The following is a 25,377-nucleotide window of genomic DNA, read 5'->3' on the forward strand; positions in this document are numbered from 1 at the left end:
TAGTAGCTGCCCTTCTAGATTTTGCAAGCTGAAGACTAAGTTCATGGACGTAGCTGTCACACTTTCAGAACCACTTTTTTCTATTTTAAATTCAAGAAAGAGAATTATACTCATTACAACACGAATCAAGCCACTAGAAATATTTATCTACTATTTATCTGCCACATGATCTCAATACTGTTTCCATCATTTAGAAACAGTATTTAACAAAAACTTGTGTTTCATCAAAAGTTTGATCTACTTAAGGACCTCAGCCTTGCCCCTAAGCTGCTGTTAGGGATAGAGCTTAGGGAGTGACAGTGCCTATGATTCCAGGAACACTGTGCCAGGAATAGGCATGCCAAGGGAAGCATGGCACTGCACCAACACTGCTACCTCTACATCCACGTTTTAGAACCACAGTAATTTCCTTGGGGTTTAAGTTAGTATACTTAAAACTATAAACATACATTAAATCAACACAGCACGTGGCAACAAGACGTGCGAATAATTTTTTAGTATAGGGACAAAATATCTTAATGGGAAATGCCATAAGCATGTATTTACACAGTGGTTTTGTAGTGCATGCTCACGGTAATTGTCCATTGCATAATATTTTCCTTAGGAAACAACATCCTTCTTATATATCAAAGGTGAAATGGTACGACAAACAGTACTACCAACATGATAAATATAGAGAGGGACATGTATAAACAGATACCCAAAACCTGCATATTGCAAACATTGCCTCAAATGACTTAGTGGGTCTAAAGGACACAGGCTAAGTGAAAACTGAAAGTAGAGTAAGTCCCTGGTGCTAAAGTACTAGGACTAAGACAGAATGGAAAAATAGTTGCCATGCCTTAAAATGAATGCTGTGAAATACTGAACAATACCGCAGTCTGAAAACTTAGCTCCTTTCCCTCATTCTCCAGTCCATATCCACTACTGCGAGAAAAGAGAAGAGGTGAAAAGCCACAGATGCTTAGCCCCTGATCCACCCCCATGGAAAAGTTTGCTGTTTACCTCTATTTCATCCTGTGGAACTGTCACTCCTTGTGGAAAGCTACAGACCTCTACCTCTAAATTAAAGCATTTTGTTAGTCTGTGAGAACTTGACTTGGTGAACAGGCCTTACAAAACTGTCCTGCGCAACCCTGACGTGAAGCTCTCATAAACACCTCAGCTTATCAGGCAGTTTGCTTTGAGCAGGGTCAAGGGTGAACTCGCACTTACAGGAAATTTCGAAATTAACTTTTTGAAATGCCGGCATCCTTCAAAGTCTTCCTCGTACAGACAGGAGATAAAAAAGTGCATAACATAACACTCTTCTCACTTCACCTGAGCAATGAATATATACGGGACGGGGCATTGAGCAACCTGGTCCAGTGGAAGGTTTCCTGCCCATGGCAGGAGAGTTGGAACTGGATGATTTTTAAGGTGCCTTTCAACTCAAACCATTCCATGATTCTATGGAGTGAACAAATCACTGCGGCGATCTGCATCCTGCATCTTCTTTCGGGAACAGAACTAACACATTCCTCGCCGCCCCTCCGGACGGAGAGGGAAGCTTTCTCCCCCTCACCAGCCTGCGGAATGCCCCTCCGAATGGGGTGGGGGGATGTTCCATCCACGGCCGAGGGATGACTGCCGGCACCGCGCTCCTCCGCCTCCCGAAGGAGAACCCTCCCACCCGGCACGGCTCTCCCGGGGGTCAGCTGGGACCGGCTCTGCGCTCCCCCGGCTCGCTCCTCCCACCCACGCGGGAACGGTGGGAGGCACTTTCCGTGCGGAAGGGAAGTGGCTCCTCCGTGGGGCAGAAGGAGGAGCGGATCGCGGGCTCACTGGGGAGGAGGCGGGCCGGGGAGGCGAGGGGAGCGGCAGGGAGGGAGCTCCTTGCTCCCCGGCGCCCGGCGGAGTGCGAGGATGAGCGGCGGGGGCGGCGGTGAGGGCCGGACGGGCTCCATCAGCTACGCTCTTCCCTCCATCCCCTCCAGCAAACTCTCGGACTTGCATTTCATCAGCCGGGGCGCTTACGGGACCGTGTCCGCCGCCCGTCACGCCGACTGGAGGGTCCCGGTGGCCCTCAAGTCCCTGCAGGGGCCGCTGCTGGACAGGTAACAGGGTGGGGAGAGGGTCGGCCGGGATGGGGCATCGCTGGGGGCAAGGACCGAGCTGAGCTCACCTTTCCCTAAACTAAGCAGGGGGTCCCACGCAGCCAGAAAGGGGTCGAGGTGCCGGCTTGGGATTCTCAGGTCGGTGAATCGGTCCTGGTGTTCTGGTAGGCAGCGTTACACTAAATCCGTGGGAAAGGGATTCCCATAAAGAGTGAATCAGCTTGAGCCACGAGAAAGCACGTACCAGCCCCGGAGCTTCCTCTGTTTCGATTGTTGGAAATGGGTAGTTTCGGTTTCGGTCAGCGAGACACAAATTACCTTGTTTGTTTTCGAGGCTTTTATTATACAGTGTGCACCTTGATTCCTCCGCACGGTGGGATTGGCACAGTTTGCCTTCTTTCGGAGCCTGTTGGATACTGACCGTTTTGTTGAAGTATCAGCAGGGTATTTAAGTGCAGTGATTACTAATAGATTTGTAGTTTACAGAGAGAGAAAGAATATAGGGAATATGCACAAAAGATTACTTCTAGCTCCCAGAAGTAGCTTCTCTGACACAATGCACAATTATTATTTTTTCCCCAGGTCTCACAGTACTGAGAGAAGCTGATTTAAAATATTAGGCTTGTAGGCCCCCATGTACAGCTGATATTTTCAGTGTTGCAGTCGTGGTCCCCAATTTCCAGGGACCCAAGCAGCAGCATGCTTATTACAGGAGCTGTCACTCCATGTAAGGGGGCAGCAGGTTATAATTTTTCATTCACCTCTGTCTCATTCAGTCCCTACAGTGCCAGGATTTTACCATATCAATGCAAATTTGCCTCTTCTAGGCTGTCTGAAACCTGTCTGACTGCAAACCTGCCTCCTGAGTCTTATCTCGGTGTCTTCCAGCTTTATTACCTCAGGTTTCTCTGATCTAGTACGATGCCTTTAGGCAGGGTAACTTCACTCAAAAAAGCTGCTAGTCTTGTGAACCAGTATACTAGATTATGACAGGTTGTTTTAAGCTCTTTCACCTCTTATTACTCGGGTATGTCTACATGGGCTTTATCTCTGAAATCTTGCCTGAAATCTCAGTTATGTTGTGTTCTCTGAAAAGCTGGGGATGAAGGGCGTGTTGTGGTTTTTGTGGGTTTGTTTTTTGGGTTTTTTTATTTAAATGTCTGCTTAAATCCCTGCTAATCAGAAATACGGTGTTTATCCTCAGAACTCAGCTGGGGAAAAACACCAAATGTTATTTTTAACCTTGCAAGAGTTTGGATTAGTGTGACATCTAACCTGTGAAATTATGATGAAAAGGGAAAGCAAGGTAATCAAAATAATTCAGTCACCTAACCTTATATCATGCAAAGCTCAGATATGCTGTCAGAAGACAGAAAGCTGTAAGAAATCTGTTATACCTGAGTCTCTGCAGCAAGTGATTTGTTGGTTGTATAGGATAAAATACCAGCCTGTAAGTGTTGTGAAGAAAAGGGAAGAGTTGATGGTGCAGTTAATTCCGTAAATAGGAAGTCTGTCCTATGCATCCCAGCATATGGTGTGTGAGCAGCCAAAGAGCAAAGCCAGCTGGGAAGTTGTTGTGGCCATGTACTCATTTAGGCATTACTCAGTGCCCTTTTAAATGGAGCAGACAAAGGTGAAGTGACTTATAGACCCAGAAATAGACTTCGGTATGTTGCAATTTTTTTCCCAGCTACAGCTGAATCCCATGCAAATGTGCTTTTCTGTCCGGGAAAACCCCTAGCTTCCTTCAAACCTAGTCTTTTCTGGAGAGAGAGAGGAAGGGATAGAGTTGTGTCTTATGTTGCATGCTTTTCTCAAAGGCTGCATTCCTAGAGTTTCCTATAATAAAAGTCTTTTTCTATCACATAGATAAGGACCTCAATTTCACATCCATCAAAAGTCAAAGTTTTCCTATTGTAAAAGCAGCAAGCTTTAGTTCTCCAGGCTTCCTCTTTTCTCCATATACCCTGACACCCTCTTCTTTATGAGGGCTAGATCCACATCTATGGGTCCAGACTGCCCTGATGGACAGAAGTGGCTCTCTCCCGGGGGCTGTGTAGCCACACTGACACGGAGCTGTGCTGAACAAATAGTGATGGGAATAGCCCTGGCTTGTACACTGCTGTGCCCCAGCACAGCCCTATTGCTTCTGAATCAGACTGGTTCACATTCAAAGGATCAGTCTTAAATGTGCTGTAAGTGTCCTGTATTTGGATATTCTAGTCATGTACTTCTTCTACCTGTACCAGTGTCTGCTGGTGTGAGATCTAAATCTTTTACCTCAGAATTATCCTTTGTCAACAAACTCATTTTTTTCAAGACCATTTGAGATATAAGGCATACCAAAGAGTTAATAATTATAGGGATAGAAGCATACACAAATAAAACTTGAGCTTCTCAAATCCACGTGCTGCAAGGTCTGAATTCGTAAAGATGCATAAAATCCAAGTTTTTGAGGAGTTTTGAGGTAAAATAGGACAAATGTAGCTGGTTGTTACAAAGAATGGTGGAAGTTGGGAGTTTTGACTGCATCCTTGTTTACTGAAAACACTGATGAAACACGTGATGGAAATGGATTTGTGTGGTACAACAAAACCGGGGAAGCTATCTTGTCTTTGCATTTGCAGATTCTAATTTGTCTTATGTTGTTTTGTTATCAAAACAGCGTGGTAGAAATCAAATGCTGAAAGGTGGTGGTGCTGCACACAGAGACAGGGAATTGACAGAGAATATAGTGAACCCAACATTTGTTTTGAGTCTTTTAGTATTGGTATGGTAATGGTTTTTGTTTGTTTGTTTGTTTGTTTTCTTTAAGTGATAGAAATCACCTTCTAAAAGAAGCAGAGATATTACACAAAGCCAGATTTAGTTACATTCTGCCAATTTTGGGAATTTGCAACGAGCCTGAATTTCTGGGAATAGTAACAGAATACATGACAAATGGGTCATTAAACCAGCTATTGCATGGGGTAAGTGTACTTACAGTCTTTAAATAGATACCTGGCTGCTTCAAATAGATTGCAATTTCCATACTTAATTAGTATAGTCAAGTGTATGATGAATAATATTTCACATTGAAGGACAGTAATTATCATTAGTAGTTTTGGTGCTCTGATAGACTTTTCTGTATCTCAGAAAGACAACCAAACTCAGTAGACTTAAGTTTTATTGAACTTTTTCCTTTAACATTGTGACCTATTCTAGCTTTATGTTGAATTACTATGTAGAGTCACTTTAAAAATCTCTGTTGTTCTCTAGTTAGGTGCTGAAATACTTATGTGTACTTCAGCCTGGGTTTGAGAATTACTGCTAGTATAAATATTGAGGGTTTTTTACCGAATTTGGATATTTCTAAAAAATAAATTTAAGATTTTGACTTTAGTTTAGAGAAGCTAAATGTTGTTAATCTAAACAGATATGAATATTTCAACCAGATCTTATTCTCTGAGTAAGTTCTCCTGTGCTGAACTCTCAGCAGCTCACATTATCTTGACCTGAACATACACTGTTGCTCCTGTAAAGCTCCTGCAGTTGTCTCAACAGCACCTCTTCTGTACCTTTAATCAGTACGTTTCTCATGCATTAGAGAGCTCATCTGTGGGTTTTTCGTAGAGGCATTACTGTCAATATAAATTTTAAGATTTCAGTTGAGTTTTACTACCTTTTTCTAGGTGTATTAATATTTATAAAGGTAATATTTTGTGCTTAGTTTCAACACAGCTTTTTTTTTCCCCCAGAGTCAGTTGAAGATGTGATTCTTGACTTCCTTTGTGTAGTACTCATAATCTGTGGGTTGCAAGGTTAATGCAGAAGTTCATCTGTAATTCATATTTCCACATGAATGAGTAATGTAGTAAATGCTCTATATCACGTATAGCAGTCATGAACTATTACGTGAATGCCAGGGGATGGAAACATAACATTTTTATGCAGTGTTATTTATGCATTTATTTTAACAACTAATCAGTCTTAATGCTCCATTACAGTTTTTTAAGGAGTTTGTGTAATGTATGCTTTAAAAAGATTGCTCCTTGCCCAAGTCACTTTCTTTTTTTTCTAAAATAAGTCTGTGTTGTGCTGTTAGATCAAAACAGAGGATTATATTCTGGGTTTCTGGTTTTATCTTGGCAGAAAGATGCATATCCTGACATTCACTGGTGCCTGAGATTCCGCATTCTTTACGAAATTGCCTTGGGAGTGAACTATTTGCACAACATGAATCCTCCACTGCTGCACCATGACTTAAAAACCCAGAACATTTTGCTGGATGATGAGTTTCATGTCAAGGTAGAGTTATTTAATTCTTATGTTCTTCAGCATCTAGAATGAGTGAAACTGTTTTAATTAATTTAGAGGATGAAGAGTGAGGTTTTGGCCATACAGAGAGGATGTGATTGTATGCTGGAATTTTTCTTCTATCCTTGCAGACAGAACTTCTGAGTTTTTCTTTTTGAAAACTACGTTGCTCGAGTGTAGATTTTATCCATCTGAAAAGACCAGAAAGAAAGAATTTGGGCTGTTTCTGCTAAAGCAGTGGATGATACTCAGCAGTAGTGATGCTCTTGTGTGTCAGCCTTCCAAGGGTAGCTACGTCTGGCCCTTTCTGAGAAGAAAATAGAAAGTCTGCCTGTCTGAGATGCTCAGACAAGTTACTTCTGGAAGACAGTAGGTCAAATTCAAATGTTAGTAGCCCATTGGATATTTATCATGCAATATATGCTTATCCATTCTCTTAGTGTAGTATAAGAACATGTAAAACATAACTCTGAAAATTGGACCGTGAAGATGGCCTTTTGACACTGCTGAGAACAAGCAAACATACACAGAGAAGTAACAGTAGTTTAAAACTTTAATTCTGCCTTTTAAAATATCACTGCCATGATGTGAAAAAAAGACTAAAAGTACTTCTGACAAAATTGTTATATGCTTCCATAACTGCAAGAGTTGGGTGTGTTGTTTCTTGTGTTTTGTTGTTTGGTTTTTTTTTTTAAGATTCTCTGTTTTTATAGTTGATAGAATATATTATTCAAGTAATGGAAGTAGGAGATATTTTGCACTGAATTTATACTTGAATGGTGAATTTTTCACTTTTTACTATGAGATGAATCTCTTAATGAGTCCTGTGAGCAAAGATCTAGTGCTGATTTCTTCTTTCTCTGTTGCACAGAAATTTTTCTTGGCCGCAAAGTGCCTCATGCAGCGTTTTCTCTGCTCACGCCCTCAGCAGGTCATACCTCCTCCCACTCAGTTGTGCTGGTATTTCTCGAGCTTCCTGATAAACCTGATCAGGGGACTAGTCCAAGTAATTTTTTTATCCACTCCGTTTTTAATCCCTAACAGCAGCGGTGTGGTCTGGTGCTCTGCCTGAGTGCATCTGAACAATTGTTTTGCTGGAGCAGTTGAAAAGAAATGCTTAACTGTTGCACACTTGCCCTGCCTCCTGTAAGGAGTGTCCTTAGGGTTCTAAGTGTCTTTTAGAGGTGAAGCAAGATTCTCTAGAATTAGGACAGCTGACAGGAAATGCAAGGAAGGTTATCATGTATGCCAAATAGAAGAAGTATTGCATATGTATCAAAGTAACACCATTCACTGAGCACTACTGACTGTCCCTCATCTACTGAATGAGCAAGAATTAAGGCAAATTACAGCGAGGAAGGCTTGATGAGAGTGAGTTCTAGAGAAAAAAGGTTACTTTTCATTGGGTATTTTGAGTGTACTCTCTTCAGAAAGCTTGGTTTTTAATCTTAGCTGCCACAGTGCTTGCACAGGCATCTTCACTGAAAATGGTTTTGCTCTTACACAAATGCCGGGCAAGTGCAGAGCTGGTATCTGGCTGCATATCTTTCTCCCTTGTATGCCAGACACTCTGCAGCTCAGCCAGCGGGTGTATTTTTGCTGGCTGTGTCCCTATCCATAACCTACTCTGATGTCTTGCGTGCTGGCTTACGGATGTCTGAGGATGTAAACCGAAGTCAGTTAAGTCTTTATGTAGATGTACTGTAACCTGTAGAAAGAGACTAGGCTCTAAGTTGCACATTAAAGAAAATATTCAGCAGCTTTTTGCAGAACAGAATTTCAGAATATCAAATTTATTAATTCAGGATTAATATATCATAGTTTTATAAGTGAGATGAAATGCCCAAAAATTTTTCTGAGAGAAGAACTGCCTCAGAATATTGGCAAGCTAAGTTACGTAGAGCTATTATGATTTATACTAAACTTGTGCTTTCTTCATAACTAGGTAGCTAGAAGTAATCAGTGATTTTTATTTGCTTTTTTTCAACACAAGAAGGTGATTTTTGTCATAAGGTACAGATTTCTATAGCAGATTCCCCAGCCGTAGAGTATATGAGTTCTTCCTTAAAAGAACATCATAGGGCAATGCTAGAGGGATAGCATGACTCATGATCTGGGAATGCTTTATGAAGTGGAGTTGATGTTTCCTGTTGCTAGAGAAACCACACTCTTTGCGTGTCAGGTTAAGGACTTTGGGTGACCCCTTCTTCCGGGCATAATTCAAGAATTTTTAACAACTGTCAACAGATAAATCCTGGTTTTCTTCTAAGAACGTCTGATTTGGCCTTTCCAGATTGCAGATTTTGGCATGTCCAAATGGCGCATCATATCCATGTCTCAATCACGAAGTGAATCCTCTTTGCCAGAAGGAGGGACAATTATCTACATGCCACCTGAAGACTACAACCCCAGCCAGAAAACCCGGGCAAGTGTGAAACATGATATCTACAGGTAACTCATGTTGTTCTCCAGTGGGCTTTTAAATTTGAATTCAGATTTGATTTTCTGAACCTAGATTTTAACATATTCTATTTATGTTAATTATCCCTTACCCTTAAGGGGCACATGAAGTTTCTTGACGTTCCTGTCCAAAGAGTACAGATAGCAACATGCCTGCTCTCCTCATCTTTTGATGAGAAAATACAGACTGGGAAAACACTGAAAAAGGAAAAATGGTATATTATGGGCAAAAAAAGTATGACTGGTGTCTTAGTGAGTGAGTGGAGATTAGGAAGAGAGATGTTTGTTAGGAAAAAAACATATGCAGAGGAATAACAAGCAAATGGGAGATAATAAGAGAGAACAGATCAACAGAAGGGCTGAGTAGAAAACTGATAAATTAGGAAGGAAAGAAACTGTGTGAGAAGAAAGAAAAGAAACTGAGACAACATCAGAAAGAAAGATGGCAGTTCATGCAGGAAGACATGAAGGTGGAGAGACAGTGAAGCACCTCCAGAAAGGCCACACAAGGCCTTCCCAAGTTCTACCTCCTCCCCTGCAGCGCCACACTGAGATGAGGAATGGGGGTCAGTTCATAACAGGTTGTTCCTGCTGCTGCTCAGGGAGAGTTACCTTTCCCCTACTCTGCATGGGGTTCCTCCTGTGGGAGACTGTTCTTCCCAAACTGCTGCCTTGTGAGTCACTTCTCTGTGAGGTGTAGTCCTTCAGACACTGGCTGCTCCAGAGTGAGTCCCCCACAGGGCCACAAGCCCTTCCAGGAAAACCTGCTCCAGCATGGGCTCCTCTCCCACGGGTCAGCAGGTTCCTGTCAGCATCCTGCTCCAGCATGGGCCTCCTATGGGGTCACAGCCTCCTTTAGGCATCCACCTGCTCTGGTGGGTCTCCTCCATGGGCTGCAGGTCAGTCTCTGTACCTCTGTGGACCTCCATGGGCTGCAGGGGCACAGCTGCTCCACCATGATCTGCACCATGGGCTGCAGGGCCTCAGCTCCGGTGCCTGAAGCACCTCCTGCACCTCCTTCTGCACCAACCTTGGTGTCTGCATTGTTGTTCACATGTTCTCACTCCACTCTTCTCTGGCTGCAATTTCATCTGTGCAGTAACTTTTTTTCCCTCTTAAATATGTTATCAGAGAGGCGTTGCTGTCATTCCTGATGGGCTCAGCCTTGGCCAGCAGGGGGTCTGTCTTGGAGTAGTCTGGCATTGTCTTTGCCAGACATGGAGGAACCTTCTGGCAGCTTCTCACAGAAGCCACCCCTATATCCGCCCACCTGGCTACACAAATCCAGTACAACTCACTATCAGAAGGAGATTCTATAAAGCAGAAATAAGAAAGAAAAATAGGAACAGTGTAAAGGGAAATGCTTCAGTGTTGTAGAACTGAGAAAATAATTTTGAATTGTAGAGAGATTCCAAATTGAATGAAAAGCTGGATGTCTAGCTGACCACAGCTGAATGTTGTTGAGATATTTAAGCTAATTTGTGAGGAAGGATCCTTCTTAAAGAAACAAGTTGTTTAAACAACAATCAAGCAGCATTAACTCTTACAAAAGGAACAAAAAAATCAGCCTGCATAAATTTATCAGAAATGCATCAAAAATCATACTTTCTAACAGGGAGGACTGCTTTTATTAAAAGTTACATGAATAAATTTTATCATTGATTAATGTTAAAATGTGAACAGAATAAATAGATAGGAAAACTCAATTTCTCTGATTGATTTTAAGCATCAGTTCTTTCTTTCTTAAAATTTTTTTATTCTTCTTAATTAGTAGCCATTAGTTGCCATTAAAGGCAATTGCATGTACACCAAATTTGGTATTTCTTAGTGATGTAGGAAAGTAGCTCAGTACATTTGAACCAAGTGTGTGGAACAAGCCTTGAGAGCAATTTACCATGGTGATTATTATCTGGAACAATAATGTGGTAATGCTTATAAAGACTTGGCTTGGGAGCATGGAACTAAACATGTGTCAGCACCTCACATTTATTCTGAAGTTACGGAAGCACTGAAGCTTTAGCCTGGATTGTTTTTTCTAAATCTGTGTAGCGGAACCAGATACTTGAGTAAAATGGTGGAATTAGTATTAGGACCTTTTGGGATAAATCATGGACTAGAGCTTCATTCAGATATGGCAGAATATGCCAAGAGAAAATTGGAGAGCTTCATAAAATGTAGTAATAGCTTTGATGAAAATTTGTTTGTGATGTGCATCTGAAAAAAGGAGCAGGATTTACATGCTCTATTTAAATGAAATAATCTAAACTTATTCAAATTAAAAAGTTGTGTGAAGTTACCTTTTCTAATATGTCCTGATGGCTGAATAGTGACTAGTCTACTAAAGGTGAAGCAGCTTGTACTCCCTGAACCACTTCCCATTCATATTGATGTGAATGGAAAGAAAAGGTCACCAGTTTGAGTAAGCAGATGTGTGTTCAGTCTCCTAACAGTAGTTCAGAGTGGTGTTCTCAGGAGTCACTGCTGGAAAGTGAGTGCTGTGTGGGAATGATATCTCTTCCTATAGAGAAGATTGTATGTGTTGAAAGCGTATATATGGGAGGGGAAGCTGGAGTATGCATCCTGAGTGGAAGTTCACACCTTAGGTGTGGGTCAAAGCCATCCTCCCTGCTAACACCCAGCCTCCCTCAGGAATGTCAGGGACTGTCAGTCTGGACTGGGGAGGTGCCACAGTATCACTGTTAGGACAGAGCAGTTGGGGCTCTGGGACTCACTTTAATTTATGTGCTGAGATTTAAACTGCATGTACATAATTCAGAACATATTACTAGAGCAAAGTTAATACAGATTTGGAATAGGAGTTTATGTGCCATGTAACCTTTTCTGTATTTAATATTATTAACTAGTTCTAGTTGAAGTCACTGGTTAAAACTCCTCTTAGTTTTCATATATTCAGCCATCACTGTAGTTAGCTACAGTCAGTCCCGTGTGTGTTTACAGGACCATTTGCCAAAATGTTTTAAACAAAATGTAAAGCTGAGCACATTGTGTTATTAGGTGTTGGTAATCTAAAATAATGTCTTCTATATTTTTTATACTTTAAACAGTTATGCAATTATCATGTGGGAAGTGATGTCAAGGAAACGGCCATTTGAAGGTAAGGCCGCATCTTCCTTTATGTTTCCCACCTTACATAAAGGTTAATCCTGATATCTGGGTACTAGGGGACTTCATTGTGTTTTTTTAATTATAATGTTGTTTTTTAAAGAAACATAAACTTATTGGATGAACTGTAAATACTATATCTGCAAACTGAATTATTCCTTCTATAGCAAGCTATTTATATTGCATGTATTTCTAATGACTGCATGATGTCTGTTTTGCCAGAGGTTATAGACCCCTTGCAGATAATGTTCAGCGTGTCACAAGGACAACGACTAGACTTAAGTGAAGAAAGTTTATCAATGGACATTCCTCATCGAATGCTCATCATAAGACTGATGGAAAGTGGATGGGCACAAAACCCAGATAAAAGACCATCGTTCTTAAGTGAGTTTACCTTGCGTAATGAGAAAAGATTTTTAAATTATGAGATTTCTGCTGGACCTGGTAATTACAGACCAAGGTTATAGTAGCAAAGGGGAAGTGGTAAAGATGTGAAGAAATATACATGCTCGGTCTTGTTTCTTAGGATAAGGGGCTTGGCTGATTCCACCATGTATATTCCACCACTTTTATGAATGCCATTACATGAGTACTGTAAAACCATGTTGTTTGTTGAAGTCTTTTACATTTACCATCTCTTAATTTCACTGTAAAAAAGCAGCATGTTTTGTTTAACTACTTGTGTTTGGAGGGTTTTTTGTTCATTGTTGGAAGAGGATTTTGGTTTCTTAAGGTGGGGGAAGTGAGTATAGAATAAGTACTGTGGGATTTACAAGCAAGCTGGGGAACACACCAACAAACCATTGCACATCAGATAAGCCGTGGTAACTTCATCTTGTGTTTGCATCTCAGTATAAATCTATTTCACTGAGGCTTTACCTTTGATTGTTCCCCCTCCTTTATCAAACAAGAAGTTAACTTTTCATCTTTTCTATGTTCAGCTTTTTGTCCATGAAACCAAATACAGCTATGTTCAGCCTTTTTTAAAATCGATGGCAGAATTTAGAGAAAAGACTGAAGTGTGAGCTTGTAGAGATTAAAGTGGCATAGTGTGAACTGGAAAAGTTTTGGCTTTATGTCTGAAAGCCGGTGTTGGAACCTAACCAGCACACTTAACTTGCATAAAGGTAATTCCGTCAAAATTAGCAGACAGGGATTACCTGTTTTCAATTGTGAAATTTGCTCCTGTGAGCGTTGCATATGTCAGGGTGGTGAAGTGAACAGTGGTTCCTGCAGCTGCCTCGCTGTGCTTGTTTAATTTGCATGGGCTTTACAAACTTCCAGCTCCTTTAGAAAATGTGGTTCTAATTCAGTGTAGAAAGCTGTGTCACCTTGGACAGATTAAAATGTAGAGTAAGAGAGTTACTGAAAGTATTCAAACATAGAACAGTACAGAGATCTCTTGCTCAAAGATGCAGTTACTCAAATACCAGTGTTTTTTAGTTGGTGCTTTTTGCTTTTAGGGTTTGATTTGATTTGATGGGGATGAGGGAGGGGTCATATTTGTTTGGTTGTGTTCATAACTTTGGGGTTTTGCATCCATTTGCAGAGGACAAAATGGGAAACATCCAAACACATACAGCATCTCCATGTTGAGTTTACAGTCCAAAATAGCTTTCATTACTTTTTAAGGCATTTTGATTTTTGCTTTAAGAACATTTTGAAATGTCAGGTTATGTTGGAGTGAGTCTGATTTGTGTGTAAATTGTGGATTTTTTTTTTCAAGCAAATTCAAGGAAATATATCTATTTACAATATTTTCTAAAATAAAAAAAAAAAATAGACTCATCATGTTATTTCTGTATGCATTCTTGCTTTCCTCTACCAATTAACAAAAAGGGGATTAACTGAAGTGATTATTACCTGGGATATGTACTACAGTGTGACCAAACTTGGGTCCTGTTATTAGTGCTGTGTCTGTAGTAAGACAGTCTTTGAAAAAAAGCATATCATTGCTTTTCCTCTACTATCATAAAAAGAAAGAGGAAGTTACAAAAGTGTTGCAAAATTAAGGGAAGTAAAGCTCACTATTGGGAAATTTTGCAGTTACCATAGGACAAGGACGCAGACACACACAAAAAAAACACCAAAAGCCCCTTTTTGTTAAATAAACTGTAAATAGAAAAGCTCAGCTAACCTGTCTGTTCCTCTTAGAAACAGAGGATAAAGACTGCTTATCACCGTCTCTATGTATATACTTGGAGTGTTTACCTACAATTTAATTATAGTCAACAAAAATTAACAATACTAGTATTTAAGTGTGGAAAATTATATGCCTTTAAAACTCTGGTTTAGCTGATACAAGAAAATAAGAATCCCAGTATTGAATGTATGTCTTGAAGATGCTAGTGGGTAAAAGTTAATAGGGAAGAAGAATGGTAAAATTATAATAAAAAGTAAAAATATGTTAAGAGGGGTGCAGTGTGATGGATTGTTAGTATGATAAGTGAGTTCTGCTGAATCAGTGAGTTCATGGAAATGCAGTAGAATTCTGATACATATCATCCTTTCCTGAGGTTTTATTGTATTTGAGCACAGATTCAAAGATATTTTTATAATATAGTCATCTCAAAATTTGCAATATTTAGTATTGTAAACTTTTGGAAGCAAGGGAGCATAGCAGAGGTGGTCATTTCTTTATTGTATTGTCCTGTGCCTCCCTCTGTGAGCAGATTGTTTTAGCTTCTCTGACTTGCTGCCTTTGATGAGAATGAGAACAGTACCATTTGGTTTCACTGGATGTGATAGTCAGTGCCTTGACTATTCCATCCTCACATGCCCTGCCTCAGAGCATGTATTCTGGATAGTGCTGTTTTGGGGGTGTGTTTATTTTCCTTGTATAAATTTTTAACACCTCTGCTGGAGTGGGAAATTAGCAACCCACTCTGAGGTCTCATGGTGTTTGGTCCCATCCAGCTAATCAGGCTTGATGGGTCTACCTTGAAACATAGCAAACTCACCAGTCTGTCCATTCCAGGAATGCAAGACTTGCAGCACAGTCCTGGATCTCTTTTGTTACAGAGTGATGAGGTGGGTAGATCAGGACAGGGTTTCTTTTAGTAGTGTGAACTGTTTTAACATGTGGAAGCAGGAAACTTCTATTTTGCAGCATGTGATTTGGTGTATGTCAATAGGCACATTATTTTTGTAAATGTAAGAAAGATGCTCTAGCAAACTGACAAGTTGATTTCTACTTCAAACCATTCACAAAGTACTCTTTCTTTGTTTAGAATGTTTAATAGACATTGAGCCAATTCTGCGGACATTTGATGAAACAGCTATGCTGGAAGCAGTAATTGTGTTAAAGAGATCAAAGGTAAGTAGCTTTTGTTACTGTCGTGAGTTGGTCAAATAAGTTGGTAACTTTTGCTTGCTAAAAGAAATGTGATCTCATTTGTCATTTATCTAATCTTGTTTCTGGTTGAAGCATGTGTTTGTACAGAGCTGTCATCTTGTCTTATAGCAGAAATTTAATACAGGTAAATGTCTCTTCCAGTCACTGTATGAATCACAATGTATTTATAAGAGTGGAAAGAAAGCAAATGTGGAGCAGATTTCTCTAAATATACCTCTGAATCCCCAAAAGGTAAATATTTTACATGTTGCATTTGGTAAGTCGGGATCCTGTGAGCTTAAGGAAGGGTTAACTTAGTAAAGGGAGTTGTTCTGCACTTTACTTTCCTGTGCAGTCAGGAAAGGCATAAAATTCATCACTTGAGCTGGAATGTAACAAATGTGTAGCCATATAGAGCTATTTTGATCCTTAATGCTTCTGCTTTTGGTTCTTACTAGTATTTAAACTTGTATAAAAAATTGCTGTCACCTTGAGAAAAATGCAAGTATTAGGATTATATGATTTCTTCAGATTTACTGTATTTTATTTGTGCTGTCTATTGAGCATTTAGATAGCAGTGATGGAGTAATTATCTGAAAAAAAATTGCAGCTTCATATTTATTTAACATTCATGTTTAATATACACCTGGATTTATTTCAGGAAACATATTTTGGCTCCATACAATGTGGTGCACTTCCCCTTCGGAGCATCTCTCCAGATACAGCAAAACTCAACTCTGTCCAACAGTGTAATATCCTTTCATCAGGTGAGATACTCTTGACTTTGTGTAAATTTAAGTTGCCATTGCAGCTTTACACTCCCGTTGTGACATTGCATTTGCTTAGTAGAAAATTGGGTCTCTGTTTATGTTGGAAAATAATATGTTTTTTAAACTTAGTGCTTTGAGTAAACTAGAGTTTTTAAGCTCTGATTTTCTGTTCCTGTCACTTGAGAAATCTCCACAGCTCATGGCTTCAGTTTTCGTGCTCTGGGTTGTTAGTGCAGAGACGACATTTACTTGTCCCTGAAACTCCTGGTGGCTTAGTTAACTGCCTTTTTTTTCTTTGCTTTTTAATCTGTGAACTACTTCTAAATATAAAAAGGCTACACATTTTTAGGCATTCTTGAAGCTGAGTAAACTCAAAGTTTCCAGTTCAGCTCAACCTCTAGATCATTTTTAATTCAATTAATAAAAGTGGCTTTAATAGATTGCCTTGCAAAAGTATCTGCACAGACCTTTTGTAGCTGTCCCTTTTTCTAAATAAAAGTTGGCAAAATCCCTGGAGAAAACTCAGTTTTGAAGTTCTGATGACATGAGAAGCCAGGAAAATGCAATGGGACCAAGGTGGAATAGCAATATATTGTGAAACTAAAACTGCATTTAAGTTTATTCCCTTGATGGAATGCAAACATATTTCAAAAGAATGGAGTATCCTCTGGCTTTGCAGGGATCAGTAATGTGAAAGGAGGCAAAAAATTGACTTCACTGCTATAAAGTAAGGACATAAATTAAGGGTTTTTTCCCTTACGTAGCAAGCTTTTCTTGGGCATTTCTTTTAGTTTGAGCAGCTCTTTTCCCTCTTCCCATTTCATTTCTGATTTAGAGAGTAATCTTCTAATATACTTTGTTTTGCTAGGTGAACTTTTGACGTCCCTTTGTAAAATATGTTTCTTTATTCTCCTGGTATTCTACTAGTCCTCCTCATGCATATTCTAACTTAAGTGATCAAACTAAGAGTACCAGACCTCTACTTAGTACTATGACAAATGTTTCTCTGTCTTAAAAAAACCCTTTACTCAGTGTACCTTAGAATTGTATTTTTCCTTTCTCACAAGATCCTTTTTTACAGAATAATCTACCCAGGGTTTTTTTTCCTCATCTCGCTTCCAATCATTAGCCCTGCTTGAAGCAGAAAATTTAAATCTCATATTTTCCTTCTGAATTTCCACTTCTGTCACTCCAGTCTTCTAGGTCAACTAGGTTCTTTCTAAATAACTTGTGTTAACCTGGGTTTTTTTCTGAATGACATCTGGATAAATCTCATTAGCATTGAGGGAGCTGGAGTTGTTTAGCCTGGAGAAAGGGAGGCTTAGGGGAGACCTTATTGCTCCCTACTACCTGAAAGGAGGTTGGAGTCAGGTGAGGGTTGGTCTCTTAACCAACAAACAATATTAACAAGCAATAGGATGAGAGGAAACGGCCCTGTGTTGCACCATGAGAGGTTTAGATTGAATATTAGGAAAAACTTATTCACAGAAAGGGTTGTCAAGCATTGGAACAGGCTGCCCAGGCAAGTGGTTGAGTCAGCAACCCTGAAGATATTCAAAAGACAGCTAGATGTGACACTAAGGGACATGGTATAGTGGTGGACTTGGCAGTACTGGGTTAATGGCTGGACTTGATGATCTTAAGTCCTTTCCAACCTAAACGATTCTGTGTTTTTATGATTATACTTTTTATGCTGTCATCACTGGTCAAGGTCATTCATATCAGTAAGCTCCCAGTAGTTTTATCTTTATGTTATTAAATTAAACATGTGTGCCTAAGGACCAATAACAATCTATCCCAGCAGAGCTAATTAAAACACTTCTCTAAAATCATCTTTCACTCACAGTGGTTGTCTGCTAATTGTTTCTCATTCATGCAGTAGATAATATCTGCTGCTTCACACTACATAGCTCTGCCCACCTTTCTCTCTTGTTCATGAAATAAAATACTAATTACTGTGAGTTCTAGTCCACTATTTTTAAAATACTTAGAATGTAATTTCTTCCTCATTTTCCTATTCCTGCTCCATGTACTTATAGACATATTCTTCTACAGGTCCACAGTGAACTGGGAATACACCTTCAGATTCCCCCATTGGACAGGTAATCCCGAGTTGTCCATGGGGCTACCTCATTTTGTCTTTAGATGTTCATCTGAATTCTTATATCTGCATCTCTCTGGTTCATAGTTAACATCTCTTTATTAAGTAACACTGTGAAAGTCTGTAATGGAAACTGTTTACAGAATTAGGCATATGTCCTGTACTATATTTCTCATCAGCTGTTTGTCATCTCTTCTTTGAGTCATTCCTACTGCTGCTTTCACACCCATCATCCTTTTCTACTATAAAAAAGTCCTAAAACTAGAAACCATTAAGATTCCCACCTGATAGAAATACTTTTTTCCTTTATTTGCAAAAGTTTACATGAAGCTTTCTTGAAGTCATATCATGTTTATATGGACTACAAAAAGCTTCCATTGGCCTCCTACTGAATGTTAACATTGCTCCTAATGTCCTTTTCCTACACCTGAATCTTTCTTTTAATGTTATCACCTTCGTTGTGCTGCCAAACTTCATCAAAATAAATAAGTCTGCTTTCATGCTGACTTCTAGTTACTTCTCCAGCTACTCAGAGGATTTATTTTGTTCTTTTAGTCCCTACAAAAAATTTCTGTCAAACAGAGCTTTTTCATTAAAGTTCACATCTACCAGATTTATAGTCTCAGTGCTTCTTTAAAATAGAACAAGACCCCCAAACCCATGGTCAAGCCCTGGTACAGTATAAGGGACATAAATGTTCAGAACTTGAATATAAGGACTAATATGTTGTATATCGTGTGAAAGTAGTTTGTTTATAAGTTGTTTTATGGAATTGCTGTAAATAGTCTCTGATGGCTTTATTTTATTTGAACATAGAAATAATACATCTTGCTCTTTTTTTTTTCTCCTTTTTTTGTTTTTCTAAGATGGAAATTCTGGGTGTCTACACTCTCTCAACAGCCAGAGCATGGATGAAAATATCTTTGTAACTCAGAGTGCCAAACTTCTTGTGCATCCATACAGTAATGTTCCCTCATTTGAAAGGAGTATTTCAGATGCCTCAAATTCTGCATCATGTTTACTGCAGTCATCACCGATTCCTTCAGGTACAGCAAACACTATTTAATTACAAGACTGACAATAAGTGTTCTAACATCAAATATAAGTGTGTATGAAATGGAAACTGGAACTGTTTTCCATCTTTTTTCCACTGCTGTAGCAGTGCTGCAGTCCAGCAGAATGGGTAAAAAACTTAGCTTGAACTAGTCATCTCTGTTGCCTGTCGCTTCTCACTTTTTAGGCCTGTCAGTCTTCTGTTCAGTATTGATGAGGCAAAGAGAAAGCAGCAGCTGTGTCAGCATCTCACTCAGAATCTCAGCTAACATCCTCTGTTAGTCGAGAGCCCACTACATTATATTCCTATCCATCAAATAATGTTAAAAGTGTACTTCCAAAAAATTAACACAAATTTTAATGTATGATGACTTATTCAGAAATACATTTTTTTGAGGAAACACACAACAATGTGCAATTTTATAAAGATCTGTTGCATCATCCCTCTTCTGGAAATAGGAGAACTGACACCTTTTCACTGTGTGAATCCTTATATTGAGGAAAATACCAGGAAGCTACAGGGATGTTTTCAGTAAACTTCAATAAAAATCCCCCTGGAAAGTGAATTTACTACGTCTCTCTTTTTAGTACCATGTCGGGTTGAACACTGGAACAGGTTGCTCATGGAGGCTGCAGAAGTACCATCACTTGGAGATGCTCAAAATTCAGCTGGACAAGGCCCTGAGCAACCTGAGTTATGCTTGAAGTTGGCCCAGCTTTGAGCAGGCTATTAGACCAGATGACCTCCTTGAGGGTTCCTTCCAACCTAAATTATTCTGTGATTCAGATAGAAAAGATACTCTAACCATCAAATTTGACAAATTGGAACATTTTAGGAGCTCTTTCTCAGCTGCTTCTTTGTTCTGTGGCAACATTTATTGACAGACAGTTACAATCCCTTCTTTTTTTTAATCCTCTCCAGTCTCAAATTCTGAATTGGAAACCAAACAGCAGAATGAAGCTCATCAATGGATCCAAAGTAAAAGAGAAGAAATTGTTGATCAGATGACTGAAGCATGTTTGAATCAATCACTGGATGCTCTTCTAGCAAAATCTTTACTCATGAAAGAAGATTATGAACTTATAAGCACCAAACCTACAAGGACATCAAAAGTACGACAACTGCTTGATACTTTAGACAGCCAAGGAGAGGAATTTGCCAGCATTGTAGTACAAAAGTTGAAAGATAACAAACAGCTAGGACTTCAACCTTATCCAGACATTGTATCTAATTCTCAAAAACTGTATCCTTAAATTTATTCTCTCTGTATGAAGCCATGTGAATATTTCTTACAACATGACTCTTGTTTCTATATAGTAGTTTTATATATGTGTTGCTTTGTCCTCACTATGCCTTTATAGTCTCAGAAATGATGCTGAGTTCATCTAGCCTGCATTTGGTGAGTGACCAGTTAACCAGCTGGAGTGCAGTCATATAGCCGAACATTTTACACTCTTTGAGTCACTTTTTAGAACAATTTGGTTATACATGACAAAGAAAAACATTAAATATTCCCTATTTTACATATTTGCTGTTCATACATAGCCTTTCACCTCACAGGACTGAGACAGCTCATCTCAACGTGCAGTATTTGTATTTCTCCCTCCATCTGCTCCTTGCCATAGAGGAGGGAAATAATCTAGATGCTCTATTCTGGGGTTATTATGCTGTGTGTGTAATAAAGTTTGCATTGCATTTTTACAGGGTTTTTTTAAATTGTTTTGTTTTGTTTTGTTTTCCCCATTTTGTTGCCACAACAAGCACTTCAGACCACTGCACAAGAAGAATGTGAGTCCAAAGAGAAGCCTTGAGGGCAAGGAAGATATTATGCTTGTCACCTTTGCTCTGCTCAGAACTGATACATTAGAAAGGCTGCAACTACAGCCTTGTACGTTATTTGGTTACAACTGCTTAAACTATTCTTGAAATCATGGCAGGATGAGATCCAGGTAGAGGTTATATAAGGGTATCCTCAGTTAATACGTCTTTTACATTTCCCTGGTTAATACCTCCATTACCTTTGTCATCTGCCACAAAATCATGTTGCTGGATCAAACTTCTAATTAAATTGTATTTTTAGCATTTACATGATGAACAGTAGTTGGGTCTGTACAAGGAACAATCATGCACTGCCCTGCCCTGCCAAGCTGGAAGTGATGTGCACGAGTCTCTCCTGCCGTGACCTGCCTTAACCTTCTCTGGACAACATCTCTGCCATCATTTTTTTTTGAAGGATAATGACGACAGGTTGAGGCACAAATGGGGCCACCTGAGAAAAAAAGGTATGTGGAATTTTTTTTTCAGCTCATTTCAGAACACCTTAGTGACTTTACCTAGGTGACTTCAAGACTGGTAAAAAAATTACTGGTTTAACTTGTCAGAACACAGCACAGGCAGATTATTTTTGCAAGCACTAATAAATTTCAATTTCTGCTAACACTGTATGAAATTTGGTAAGTGATGGCTGTTTCAAACCTATAGAGATGTGAGATCTGCTGCACTGCATTGATTCAAGCTTCAGTGTGGTCATTAGTAATTGCCAACAGCTTACTTTTTCACTACCTTTATTATTTTGTGAACTGAATCACAAGAGTTCAGTGTGTTGCACAGAATAAGAGTGGCTTAAAATTCTTTTTAATAAAGTAAGTATTTGGTATAAACTGGGAATTTGCCTTTTATCCTTCTTCTCTGTGGAGGCTAGAAAATGCAAACTAGAAAGTTGAGACCAGGATCATGAAGCAATGACTAGCTGTGCTTTTTTCTAGAGCAAACCTAATGATGTCTAGCAGGGAGTCCAAAATTCATCGTGTATTAAGAGCTTTCCTGAACTGTGGTTTTATTAACTATAAGAACAGAGGCTTCTCTAGGGGTAGATCTTTAAAAGATTATATCTTGTTCTTGTGATAGGGTCTGCATGAGTTACAAACTTTATAATTTGTTATTTTAAACTATGTGTAAGAAGGTAAAAGCATTCCTGCTATGTGTAAAATGCCTTGGCCTGCCAGGTGGCATCTGATATCTCATGTCTGGGGATCTGCACCTTCTTCCCATTTCCCAGCTCATTGAAAGCAACTTGTGCTTTAGAGCAAACAGAGCTTGGTCACAGCAAGATGCCATCCTTCCTAGCTCTACATGCTGTGCACAGGTTGGCAGACTGATCTGAATTTGTGATTTGGGCTGTTGGACCTTCTCAGTGCTGCTGCAGCCCCTTTGCAGTCACTGGCCTCTGTCTGTTCTGCAACCTGCCAGTGAGCCTGCTGCAGCTTTTCTGCCAGAGCCCATGAGCTGCTCTGACCCAGAAGCCACGAAAGGATGGGTGGGGGAGCCCTGGGGAACAAGTGGGTTAGATTTCAAAGCTATGCCAGGTGCTGCCCACTGTGGTAATTTTCCACCCACCAGTCTCATCATAGTGGAGAGGAAACATTGGACATAAAAGATGAGGACCTACTGTAAGACAGCTGGGTGAGGGCAAAGAGCATCCTGCTGCTTTCTAAAGTCTCCCCACTGACTGGCTTGGTGGTACAAACTAGTTTAGAATCATTGAATACTTATAATGATAAATATGGCCTACAGAGTCACATTCAGGAATGGTGCTGTCAGACTGCTGCAATTGCTGTGGGCTGGTCCCCTGCATGTGCCATCACCCAGAGGTGGTACAGCTGCAGGAAAAGTAATTTTCTACCCCCAGTCCTGAAAATGCCCACATCTGTAAGGGTGTAAGTGTTCTAGCCAAAGCTCAGCCTTCCAAGGAAACCCTGAGGCCACTCAGTTGAAAAACTCCATCCAATCTCCCTCTTCTTTTCTTGGACCCTGAGCCTCACTCCATGAGGGAGTAGAATCATAGAATAATTTGGACTGTAGGCAACATCTAAAGGTCACCTAGTCCAACACTTCTGCCATGGTCAGAGACATCTTCAACTAGACCATGTTGCTGAGAGTCCTGTCTAATCTGACCTTGAATGTTTCCAGGGATCACGCATCAGATACCACCTCTTTGGGCAACATAAACCTGCCCTCCCCAACATGTTAGGCACACACAGATTTCCTTGAGTGAAATGGGAGAGGAGGCAGCCACAGTCGGGATTTGAAGGATATAGGAGACATAAGGAGAATGCTTTGGGGTAGGCATGGGGAAAGGGAGTTGGAAGTTATGTACCTGATCCACACAGAATGTGTGGAGATAGATGTCTGAGTCAATATGAGCCAAAGTCTGACACTTCTGTTGTTTTACAGTTGTTTTAACAGTATTTTGTACACTCCTCACTTCTTCATAGCAATTCCTAACAGTTTTTCAGCTTTTTTGCTCCAGGGGAAAATGCTGCTGATGTTTCAGACTGACAATACAAGCTTTTCTCTGAGTCACAAGAGCTTTCTGAAAGCCTTTCAAAATGTGCATGTGGAAATGTCTTTTTTACATGTACAAGGGGAAAAATAGAAACATAGGACCACACATATTATTTTGCATTTGTTAGCACTAGATTTCATATGCCACTTTAGCACCTAGTCACTTAGTATTGGCTGATCCTCATGTTCTGCTCCCATACCTGGAGTTAACATGATTGGTAGAAGTTTCTTGACATGGTCTGTGAGCTAAGTTCTGTCCTGCATCAACTTCATGGTAAAGTAAGTAAAGATCTGATTTTACCAAGATTGCTTTTGTTGGTCATACAGACTCTTGCAGCTAATAGTGTTAGGCAGTGTGTTTTTAATCGGGGTTAAGCCTAAGTGCATCTGTTGTAGATGAGGACTGTAGGAGCTGGTGCTGGCTGAGCGCTAAGGCAGAGGTAAGGAACCGGGGAAAGCAGAGGACTTAGCAGAGGTGCAGCTGAGTTGTTTGCTGCAGCTGGGCAATGGTAAGGATGAAGAGGGATCTGGAAATAATTTTAAGTAGTCTTGCTTCCAAGACTTGTGCAGAGTATGAAAAGCCTTCCTAAGCAGTAATGGAAGTGTGGGCAAGAAACCAGGAAGTGTCACAGGTTTATTCAGGCAAGCATACCTCACTTTATTATTCCATAAGCAAATGTGTGCGTATATGTAACTATAACACACAGAAGAATTTCTGTGAGCAGTAAGTTGGTACAGGAGAAGCTTCACTTCAGAAGTCCTTGTTAAATCCTGCAAGACTATAAAAATCAATAAGAAAAACTTGTTACAAAGGCAGTCACATTCACTTCTTTATGTTATCCATCCTGCTTGCTTAAAATGCAAGATTAGGTGTAATCTTCCTTGGCAAAGGAACTAGATTTTGTGTTCACAGAAAAAATGTTCAAGAAAAAAATGTTTTTCATGCACAGTGCATTCTTTATGATTGCTCAATGTCGATTTATGTGCTGTTCCTGTAAATCTGTGGCTAATGTCCAGTAGGAGGTATCCACGAGGGTCACACCAATAGTAATATGGGATGCATTAATGCAGAAAACTTTGTTTTTCAGGCAGCTTCTACAGAATTAAAGGGCTGAGGCTGCTTCAGGAGGGAGATATCTGGGCAATATAAAGGTGGTATGATAACAGAATCCCTCAGCATAACGCACAATCAGAAAACAAGTTTGCTGCCTGAAATCAGAAAGAGGACAAACTCATGTTCAAATTTCAGAGTGAAAGTAATTATGCGTTCTTGAAAATATGCATTCTGGGGTTTAGACTGTAGTTTGTTAACACTGCTCTGGCAAAAAAAAAAATTTAAGATGAGAGGGGCCCAAATTAAGGAACATGGCACTCAGCCCCTCTGTTCTTCAGCAAAGAACATCCCTGCAAAACAATCCTGTTGCCAAAATGTTTCTTGCTATAATGTACGTAACCACAGACTTGCAGGCAGCTGGAGTTGTGCAATCTTTTCTGGCAGACTTAGAGAGCTCCCATATTTCATAGATACAGCAGATTGAAAGCTGTTTATTCAAAATATTTGCCATATACCTGCTTTGAATAGGGTTTTAAGAAAGCACAGCCATTTCTGTGTAAACATTAACCGTATACCTGTCTAGGTCTATCACAAAAAGCATGTTTGTACAAGATGTTACTTTAAAAGGAAGAAACAGGAGGAGCGCTGGCTTATGATAGAAAGATTTGTGTTGTTTTTATTACTCCTTTGGGTCACCATGGGTTGCAGAATGGAACGTGCAATATGATGCAACGCTCCTGCTTGT

General features: G+C 39.9%; 1 protein-coding gene across 2 annotated transcripts; it reads left to right on the forward strand.

Annotated features, from left to right (window-relative positions):
• The first annotated feature begins 1,905 nt into the window (after window positions 1-1,905).
• Window positions 1,906-20,915, forward strand: RIPK2 (receptor interacting serine/threonine kinase 2). 2 transcript variants are annotated; one of them, XM_027892492.1, is made up of 11 exons: window positions 1,906-2,096; window positions 4,912-5,065; window positions 6,228-6,383; window positions 8,686-8,843; window positions 11,918-11,967; window positions 12,198-12,359; window positions 15,206-15,291; window positions 15,472-15,561; window positions 15,971-16,076; window positions 19,047-19,226; window positions 19,822-20,915. In XM_027892492.1, exons 1-11 carry the CDS (start codon window positions 1,906-1,908, stop codon window positions 19,953-19,955), a joined length of 1,467 nt encoding a protein of 488 aa, XP_027748293.1. In that variant the 3' UTR covers window positions 19,956-20,915. The 2 variants fall into 2 exon arrangements, with proteins under 2 accessions (XP_027748293.1, XP_027748294.1); XM_027892493.1 differs by having other exon boundaries at window positions 20,156-20,915.
• The last annotated feature ends 4,462 nt before the right edge of the window (window positions 20,916-25,377 follow it).

Source organism: Empidonax traillii, unplaced genomic scaffold (genome assembly GCF_003031625.1).
Source record: "Empidonax traillii isolate 1590-97213 ecotype Southwest subspecies unplaced genomic scaffold, ASM303162v1 scaffold355:size2308892, whole genome shotgun sequence".
Taxonomy (NCBI): domain Eukaryota; kingdom Metazoa; phylum Chordata; class Aves; order Passeriformes; family Tyrannidae; genus Empidonax; species Empidonax traillii.

What these genes read in the sequence shown, in the direction of transcription:
- RIPK2 (XM_027892493.1), top strand. Translation starts at nt 1,906, where the DNA reads ATGAGCGGCGGGGGCGGCGGTGAGGGCCGGACGGGCTCCATCAGCTAC. An exon ending in TAAAAGACCATCGTTCTTAA is followed by an intron (nt 12,360 to 15,205) that starts GTGAGTTTACCT and finishes TTCTTTGTTTAG; the next exon opens with AATGTTTAATAGACATTGAG. An exon ending in TACCTCTGAATCCCCAAAAG is followed by an intron (nt 15,562 to 15,970) that starts GTAAATATTTTA and finishes GATTTATTTCAG; the next exon opens with GAAACATATTTTGGCTCCAT.